The sequence below is a fragment of the Vitis vinifera genome, chromosome 18 (genome assembly GCF_030704535.1).
Source record: "Vitis vinifera cultivar Pinot Noir 40024 chromosome 18, ASM3070453v1".
NCBI lineage: Eukaryota > Viridiplantae > Streptophyta > Magnoliopsida > Vitales > Vitaceae > Vitis > Vitis vinifera.
In genome coordinates this window covers 9,172,917-9,183,027 of record NC_081822.1, presented here as the reverse complement: position 1 = coordinate 9,183,027, position 10,111 = coordinate 9,172,917, and the positions used below count along the sequence as shown (strand labels likewise).

Here is a 10,111-nt window from a genome sequence, read left to right as displayed (position 1 = left end):
ATGAGTAGGTAGATGCACAAAACAAACACAACCAAATGTATGAAGATCAGAATATAAAAGAGAATGACCAAACAACTTAGAGAAAAGAAATACATGATTTAACATAGGAGAGAGTAAGTGATTACTACTCAAAAAGTGCTATTTGATAGCCTTTAATTAATCTTTTTTATCACTTTTGAGTAGTAGTTTAGGCCTTTTAACTCAATTGGCATGTTAAGGATCCTTTAAAGCAATTTTAATCACTTTGTGTAAGTTTTGGTGTTTTTGTTAGTATTTTGATCACCAAAGCAAGTCAAGACTGAGGAGAGCTATGAGGAATCTTGGGCAAAGTTGAGAATTCATTTGCCAAGAGTGAATCCGGATTGCAAGGAGAAAAAGCAAAGAGAATCTGCCATGAAGCCTATTCTTGATGACAGTCGTAGCAGCCACTTTTGGAGCACTTTCTGAAGTCCAAATGATGCATGCTATATACCATTTCAAAGCTCAGGAAGTCAAAAATCCAATGCTTCAAATGGTGTGCGATTCGGAGTTGAAACGAAGAAGTTACAGCCACTGCAAGTCAATCACTCTAAAGTGCTACGGAATCAGCCTTTTGTTGCGAGAATTTCGCAGCATTTTTGTACAGTAAGGTGTTTCTTCTTCTGACGATGCACGAACCATGCCGCGAGAAGGGAGCTGGGAACCTCAAGGTGGAAGCCAACTTCGCAGCCCTCTTAGGTGTCTGCGAAATTTTGCAGACACCATTTTTCTCCTGCGAAATGGTTCCTGAAGCCTCCCGAAACTTGCTACCGACATTGGGAGATATTTTCCTTTAGATTTTTGTTGTCTAAATCCCAAAATACTCCTTGTAAACCACCAATTACATGATTCCTTAGTTTTTAAGTTAGTAAAAAGACTAAATATCTTTGTAACAATTAGTTTTATATTGGTTTGATATATATACCTCTCGGGAGCCTGTTCTCAGAGAGGAGTTCCTTCTGAAAACGTTTGGGTAAGCAAGTAAAGATCTTTTCTTTCTACTGCCTTACCTTCTCACTTTGTATTTTCATTTTATTTCTAAGTTATGAATTCTCTGAGGAGTTTTCCCCAAAGAATGAGTAACTAAACCTCTAATTCCTTGGAGCTAAGGTTGTCGGGGAAGGTTCCAAGTGCAAGAATGCAAAGCTTTGTGGTTTTAGCTAGTAATGAAGAGGAAGTGAAATCCTTTAGTGATTTCTATGTTTTTAGTTAACTTAAAACACTTTGGAGTCACCTGGGCCAACACTTGGTAAGGCAAGTGATTTCCAACCATGGAAATGCACTAGTTTACCCCTTGCGAGCCTCTGGTAGGTGACTTCAGGGTAGGATTTTCTAGAATAGCCAACACTTGATAAGCTTTTGGACTCCTAGGAGACATCCATTAGTTATCTCTTACGAGCTTTTGACGGGTAATCCAAGGTTAAAGATCACCTTGAATGGCTAAGGCTTAGTGAGAGGCTTAAACCATTGCAAGTTGCATCAGTGAGAGAATTAAAGTGAAATCTAATTGAAGGAGTCTCTGTACATCGCCGGTTAGAGAATTGACTATATGTTGAATCTCTAATGCGAGGAAATCAACCATCTGACCAAAGCCGTGTCTTTTGCATGAGGAACCACCCCAGTGAACCTAAATCTCCAAGGAATGCTTTTCTTCCTAAATTATTCCAAACTTCTGTTAAGTTAGTTAGTTTAAGTCTCAACCTTTACCAATCAAAGTTTGTGTTTTATTTCTTAAGCTAACCTTGAAATGAAACAAGACCAATTCACTTGGAATTGGTATCATTGATTGCTTGTTAGTCATTCCCAGTGAACGACCCTAGAGCCACTATACTATAGTAGCTTTTTCTTTGCTACCCTAGTGTATGGTGTTATAGGTAATAAATTTTGTTGATCACTTCCTCAATCAAGGAGCACCAGCTGAACACGAATCAGCTGAGACACCAATTGGGCATGAATCAGTAAGCGATTGATCAAATGAATTATAGTAGAAAGTGTTTCACACCAAAAACGAGGAGGAACCAATGAGTAAAGTAAAAAAGTTCTTACCACATCAAGAAGGTGGCGATTTTTCTTCTCAACAACACCATTTTGTTGTGGTGTCGAAGGACAAGAACGTTGAGAGATGATCCCTTTGCTTTGAAAAAAGTCCTGAAACTCGTTAGACATGTATTCTCTGCTAGAATCAGAGCGCAAGACCTTGATGCTAGTAAATAATTGAGTCTCAATAAGTGCAAGAAAGCACTTAAAGATTGAAAAAACTTCAGCCTTAGCCCAGAGGAATTAAACTTAAGTAAAGCGACTAAAGTCATCAATGAAAGCAACAAAGTACTTGTAATGTGCATGAGAAACAATAGGTGCAATCCCCCAAACATCACTATGTATAATATCAAAACATTGTGAGGCACGAGATGTGGAATGAGGAAAAGGTAGAACTTTACTTTTGCCAAGTTTGCATGACGTACAATCGAAAGAATGATTAAGAGAAGAACATGCTTTATTTCCCAATAATCTAAAATTAAACAAAGTATGAAGTACATGAGAGTTTGGGTGGCAAAGACGTTTATGCCACATCTTATGTCCAGAACCAACAACATTACATGCAAAGGAAAGTAAAGGAAAACTAGGAATAATAGTGGAAGTAGAAACATGAAGAGGAAAGAGTCGTCCAACTTTAGGCCCCTTCGCGATCATCTTCTCGGACACTTGATGCTGCACAACACAACCAAAATGGGATAAATTGACATTACAATTATTATCAACCAATTGACCAATAGAAATAAGATTTGTGGAGAGGTTAGGAGACACAAAAACATCAGTTAAGGAAGAGGAAAGATCACCAACAGTACTGATAGGCAAAGAACTGCCATCAACAATGTTAATTTTCATATTTCCATCATTATTTTTGAGATTGGAAAGAGAAAGAACAATATTCATCATATGGTTAGAAGCTCCAGAGTCAAAATACCATGGCTTAGAAGAAACCGTATGATTACCTAAGAGCCCAAAAACAGAAATGATCATTTGTTGAACCATTTCAGGAGTGAGTGTATTCGGGTTTGCTAAGACTGTAGGAGTAGGAATAGGAACAACCGACGAGGCAGCAGGCAATGCAGCAAAACTAGAGACATAGGTGGAGGCATGATAAGCAGTACCCTGCTTCCTTTCAGGCTGAATGGGACAAGCAGAGATGATATGACCTTGTTTCTTGCAATAGTTACAGAACTTCTTGGGACAATCCCAAGCAATGTGACCAAAATCTTTACAACTAAAGCACTGGACAACACGCATGTCTCAACCCTTATTCCGCCCCTGTGCTGCATAAGCCACTGAAACATGTGCACTACACGATGTTCCATGGTAGCTTGAGTTATGATACGCTACTCCTCACGCATAAGTTCACTCGAGCAGGCATCCAGAGATGGTACAGGATGACGATTCATCATATTAGACCGTGCAATTTCAAAGTTGGGTCGTAGCTTCATCAAGAATTGATCTCGCTTGTTGGTTACATGCACTGCTTGGACAACAAAGAGAGTTGTAGCGAGAACATTAGCGAAAACAATGTCGGAATAATCAATCCAAAGAGTTTGAAAACCAGAAAAATATTCCTCAATTGAGAGACTTCCTTGTGTGAAATTAGCCATCGCATACTCCAATTGAAAACGCCTAGCAGAGTTGTCTTGATTGTAAACCATGTGGAGATAATTCCACATAGCAGCAATAGTTTTATAAGGCCTCAAATTGAGAACAAGGTGAGGTTCAACCAATCTAAGGATCCAAGTCATAACCCGAGCATCCTCAATTTCCCACTTAGACAAAGCCTTGGCATCACGAGGTCCAAGATTACTCCCATCAATATGACCCCATAATTCTTTTCCTTTGACAAATAATTTAAATTGAAACTCCCAAGCACAATAATTTTTTCCAGTAAATCTAATAGGAAATGATTCCAACTTATTTGATGACATGATGCAACCAAGAGACAATGGAAATAGCCGACAAGAGAATTGGAACAGAAACGACCAAGAACTAGGTCGCGATGAACCCGATCAACACTGTTTTCGATGCCAAGCATTTGATTGGTAGAAGATCACGAACTCCACTCAGAAGGTGTTGAAGCCTTGCTCTGATAACTCTGATTAGTTTTTTTTATATTTCACTACATCCATCTATATACTGATATATATTCTATACATGGAGTCTAACTGATTCCTAAATTGTATATGGTAACATTTACAAATACATGGTAAGCCAATCTGTCAATCTTTTCCTATGTGTACAACCAATATGATTCCTAAATTGTATATGGTAACATTAACATTCCTATATGTACAGCCAATATGATTCCTAAATTGTGTATGGTAACATTAACAATATTAGAGCATGTGAAAACCTAGGATTATGTCTTGTTTTGGAATTTCATATGGTAACTAACAAAAAAAAAATTTGTTTAATGGCAGGGGTATTTTTGGCTGGATCATGAACATATTGAGATCAATAGTTGGGCCCAAGTATGATGGGAAATACCTTCAACACCTCATAAAGGAGAAACTAGGAAGGACTTGGTTGCATCAGACCTTGACCAGTGTGGTTATTCCACTTGATGCTCATCCTCTAGGAGTTCCCCTACTTCCAAATACTTAATAATCGGTCCCATCCAACTTTCTTGGGCATCATACACCTGACTTACCTGGCCTTTTTCTAGTATTGATGGATTGTCTTGATAATAAATGGGCAAAGTTACTATTTGCATAACTGCTAAGGAAATTGCTACCTCGACTAATGCATCTACCCGAGCATTCTCTTCCCTAGTGATCTGAGTCATCTTCCACTCATTGAATTTTTGAAGCTAAAGCTTAACTTTATCAAGATACCTCATCATTCTAACATCTCTTGATTCATCATCGCTTTGCACTTGGTTTACCACTAGCTGTGAGTCACTCCATATATCGAGGTGGCTAGCTTGGATTGACAATGCCAGGCCTATGTTGAAAAGCACGGCTTCATACTCGGCCTTGTTGTTTGAAGTGCAAAAACCCATCCGAACTGCCTATTCCAAGCATTCTCCTATGGGGGATTGCAGGACAAGCCTTATTCCCGTTCTTACGCCACATGACGCTCCATCAACATAGAGAATCCAGTATTCCATTGACATTTGGTCTGAGCGACTTCAAAATCTGGCTATTCAATAATAAAGTCTGTTAAGACTTATCATTTTAGTGACAAATGGGGTAAATACCGCAAACCAAATTCACTCAACTATGTGGCCCATTTTACTAGTTGCTCGAACAACTCAGGCCTATGTAAGATAGCTCGAAAAATGACATTAGATAAAACATTCACCTGACGCACCTGAAAGTAGGGGCACAACTTCTTTGAGATCACTCGCAAGGCCAACGCCACATTTTCTAGTAGGGTATAGTTTTGCTCAGCCTATAGCATCGCCTTATTGACATAATAGACTGGTAATTGACTTCCATTAAGGCCCAACTTAAGCAAAACCGCACAAATTGCCAATTTTGATGTTGCTAGATACAAAAATAGGGGATTTCCCAGTTGAGGACTTTTTAAGATTGGGGGCGAAACCAAATGGTTCTTTATAACTAAGAGCGTCTCCTTGTGCTCCACCATCCATTCAAAGATCTTGATTTTCTTTATTACATTAAAGAAAGGCTTCGGGTGGTCAGTGTATTGGGAGATAAAACGGGCTATTTCCACCATTTTTCCTGTTAAATGTTGTATTTCTTTTTTATTACGTGGAAAAGGTAACTCTTGTACTTTCTTTATTTGAGCAGGATCTATCTCTATACCACACACTATGACTAGGAAACCCAAAAACTTACCAACAGATACATCAAATGCACATTTAGTTGGATTTAACTTCATCCCAAAGTGCGACAATAAGTTAAAAGCTTGTTGTAAATTTGTGTAGTGATCCTCCCGTTTCTAGCTTTTTACAAGTATATCGTCTATATAAACTTTCGTTGTTTTGCCTAACATTAGATAGAATATCTTTGTCATGAGTCGCTGATAAGTGGCTCCTGCATTCTAAGGTTGAAAGACATAACATTGTAACAAAAAGTTCTGAAATGGGTTATTAATGTTGTCTTTTCTGAATCAAGAAGATATATGGGAATCTGATTATAGCCAGAAAAGACGTCCATAAATGACAACATTTTATGCCCTGAAGTGGCATCAACTGTTTGATCAATGTGTGGTAAAAGGAAACTATCTTTTGGGCACACCTCCCTTAGGTTAGTAAAATCAATACAAACCCTCCACTTGCCTTTTTTTTATTTTGGCACAACTACTACATTAGCTAGCCTCTCGAATGAATCCCGCATCGAGCAATCGGGATATTTCATGCTGAACTATCTACTACTTTTTTTAATTGAGTTTCCTTACTTTATGATAAACAGGCTTTGATTCTAGGTGGATCCCGAGTTTATGGCTAATCACTTCAGGAGATATTCCTCACATGTCAGAAAACTTCCAAGCAAAAAGTATGGGATTCATATCTAGTTGGTTTACTAATAGCTATTTCTCTTGATCTGTCAGGATAAAGCTAACATAAGTAACTCTATATGGTCCCCTATTTTGTATTTCTGTGCAAACGAGTGGGTCAACGACTGGAGGCTCTTGCTCATCCCCCTTTTTTTAGTAATTGTTATTTCTGTTGGGCCTCGCTGTCAGTGCAAACACTTTCGATTTCCTCTCCTACAAGCCTAACATTTACCTGATAACATTGCCTTGCTGCTAGTTAGCTTCCAAATAGATCAACATGTCCCGTTTTTCTAAGGAAACTGACTTTTTGGTGATAAGTTGATGGGGTAGCTTTCATTTTGTGAATCCATTTTATTCCCAGTATAGTGTTATAAGGCAAAGGATTTAATATGACTAAAAAACAGGCATTTAGGGCTGTAAGGCTGGCTTCTACTAGCAAAATTATTTCCCCCAAAGATCGGGATGTTAAGCTATTGAAGTCTGTTAGTACTTAGTCTGGGCTTCCTAAAGTATAAATTGGGATGCCCATCTACTTATAAGTTGAGATGTGGAGAAAATCAACTGAACTGCCAGGATCAACTAATACCCGACAGACTTGGAATCTAGCAATTTTGAGTGACAAGACAAGGGCATCTTCATGGGGCACTGTTACCAAGGTCGGATCCCAAGGGTTAAAATAGACAACCCCATCCATAGGTTCCATTGTCCCTGGAACAAAGGAAATTTGTTCCATGCTAATCTTCTCTACATCGATTGCTTCTTAGATCATTGCTCGTCGACGACGCTTTGACTTCCAGCATTGATCCATAGGCCCTCCTTGAATGATGTGAATGATTGGCAAGGTTCCACCTGGCTAAACCATGACAACTGCAGCTTGCTTGTTACTCCCAATGGTCGATCGTTCACTTTTCTCGACATAGTGGGAGATCAAGCCGACTCTCACCATTCCTCCACCAAATAACGAAAGTGTCAGCATTCATCCGTAGTATGTTCATGTTCTTTGTGATATTCACAATGCCGAGTTTGATCTCATTGCGCTGAGTCCCTAAAGAGCAAAAGACCACTTGAAATCGGGCAAACTAGTACTGCTCATAATGGGAAGCAACTATTCATAAGTCAAGCTAAGTGGGGTCCACCATCGGGGTGCTCTTTGGTCTTCCTTATTCCTACATGACTTCTTGTCTTATGAGGGGTTACCCGGGCCCTGATGTTTGTTTCCTGCATTTTTTCTTGCTCGTGTTGTCTGTGTTGATGCCAAAACAGGGCTGGCAGCAACCTATAAATCTTTTTCCAACAGGGCATACTTATTGGCCCTTCTAAACAAGTCATCAACTATCTATGGCGATTTTTTCAAGAGCTATTCAAATAATGGAGTCCCAAGGCCAATGTTGCGTTTGAATGCTTGTAGTAAAGCATCCATATTGCATTTTTCTATCTGGAGCATTGTTTGGTTGAATTTGTGCATGAATTGACCCAAAGTCTCACTTTTTGTTTTATTCAGGTTCTAAAGACTACTTATGTTAAACTTTTGCCTTGCTAAGCACAGATAGTGCGCTACGAAGACTTCTGACATCTCCCTAAAGGAGTGAATAGAATTAGGGGAAAACTTGTGAAACCAAGCTAGGGTAGTGCCCTGGAAACTAGTTGGGAACACCTTACAAAGGGAGTTCATCATTGCCGATATCTAGCGTCATCATTTTTCGATAATGCATTAAATGGTTGAATGGATCATATGTACAATCATACATGGCGAACTTAGGAATGGTGTACCCTCTTGGGGGTTCATACATCAGAATATGTTGATCAAATGACGTTGTCATCATATCTGTCAAGTGGCAAGTTGTGGCCCTTAGGGGCAATTCATTTGGATGTTCCTGAGGGAGCCAAACTGCTAAAGACAGGGGTCAAGCCATCCTTCTCGTGACTTTAACCTAGGGTAATCTCATTTGTTGTCGGCTACTTGAGTTTGAATATAATGGGTGTTGGGGTCCCCACCGAGAGGTGTTGTCTACCTCATTGACTCTTTCAGTGACCAACATTCTTGGAATCCTAGCGTCAAATGGGCGATGTCCCCCATGCGAGTTTAAAATGGTGTGAGGAGCTTGACCAAGGGGAACTGCATGATCTAAAGGCTCCACCATGTCATCATTATCTTGTTGGCGTATATGATCAAGATTGCTTGCTGGTTGATGCAACATTTGAATGTGAACCTACTGATCTTCTAGTTGTTTCTACAACAAGGCATTTTCTTGCCTTAGCAACTCAGTTTGAGCAAGGATGGATTCCATTCTCCTTTCCTGCTCCACCTAGAATCTTTCAAAACCCTCGCAAAGAGTTTTTGAGGTAGTGGCCCTCCGGGGGATTGTCATACTAATTGAATCCCACAACTAAGTGTCTTCCATTGTCTAACTTCCAACTCCAGACAAAAAGAAAAGGGTTCTACGTCAAGTTCAAAGTGAAAGCTATACTTCAACATAGAAACTTCCCACAAACGACGCCACTTGTTGGAGTTGAAAATTTCTTAAGCTATAATCCTCTACTTGTTGTGCGTTTTTTACTTGCAACGCATGGCTTACCCGATATAGCCCTGGGATAAGCTTCTCCAATAGTTAAGTTAGTTGGTTTTTTTTATATTTATTTTATAAAAAAAGAGTATTTCTTATTGTTCTTTCTTACCTCTCTCTTGGTGATGGCCTAGCTAGTTGCATTGATATACCCTTCATCTATCGATAGGTGCAGAGTCTATGGGGGCATTTTCCTCCTCATTGATTCTCTCTTTGCCATTTTAAGTAGTTACAACTCCAAGCACTAACTATCCCGACTACTCCTCATGGTTAGCTCTTCTACATCTTACTTTGCCATTTTTCTTCTTGGGCCATTCACGCTAGCCAAGTTTTAATCCTGGCCCCAAACTAGACCAACTTTGAAGACACAGAGGAGGGCCTTAGATAGGCCCATTACCAAAACCCCCGTCCTTTTACTTTCTTTGCCTAAAACCTTTGTTATCAGCAACATTGCTTTTTGATTGAAAAGCTTAGTCCATAGGTGAAATGGAATACTTGTTGATTCTTTGCTCATGTGGTTTTAAGTGGCTCCATTAATTCTAGTTCTTAAGAAATCTTTGGAATATTCTTTAATTGCAGCAACTACATTATCAAACTTTTTTGACAACCTTCTTAGAAACAATACTTTTTATTTTTCCTGAATATCATTACTAAGGCTTCTAATTTGATTAATGATCTCTAAAGCTCAAGAGGAAACCTGATAAATGCTTTCACTTTCTTTCATAAAAAAAAAATATATCTAAGGCTTCTAATTTGATTAAAGATCTCTAAAGCTCAAGAGGAAACCTGATAAATGCTTTCACTTTCTTTCATATAAAAAATATATCAAAATCTCTCCATAGTGATTGAATCAATATTTAAGCATTTCAATCCCCACCAACAACACAACCACACCAACCCACAATTAATGCCACCTACATCCACTAGCCTCAGAGCGCTCGTGACAAACAACTAACCAAAACCCCATCACCTTCAAAATGACATATCATCCCATTCTAATAACAATATTCAGCACATTACTTCAA

General features: G+C 39.0%; 1 protein-coding gene across 1 annotated transcript; it reads right to left on the bottom strand.

Moving 5' to 3' along the window:
• Positions 1-3,395: 3,395 nt before the first annotated feature.
• LOC109121594 (uncharacterized) lies at positions 3,396-5,059 on the bottom strand. Its single transcript, XM_019216315.1, has 2 exons — positions 4,893-5,059; positions 3,396-3,951 (listed from the first exon to the last, which is right to left on the bottom strand). The coding sequence occupies exons 1-2, from the start codon at positions 5,057-5,059 to the stop codon at positions 3,396-3,398; spliced, it is 723 nt and encodes a 240-aa protein (XP_019071860.1).
• Positions 5,060-10,111: the final 5,052 nt, after the last annotated feature.

Excerpts from the sequence above, each read along its gene's own strand:
- LOC109121594 (XM_019216315.1), bottom strand. The coding sequence starts at position 5,059 with ATGGGTTTTTGCACTTCAAACAACAAGGCCGAGTATGAAGCCGTGCTT. Across the intron at positions 3,952-4,892 it reads AGAGATGTTAGAATGATGAG|ATTTACTGGAAAAAATTATT; the intron begins GTATCTTGATAA and ends ATTTCCTATTAG.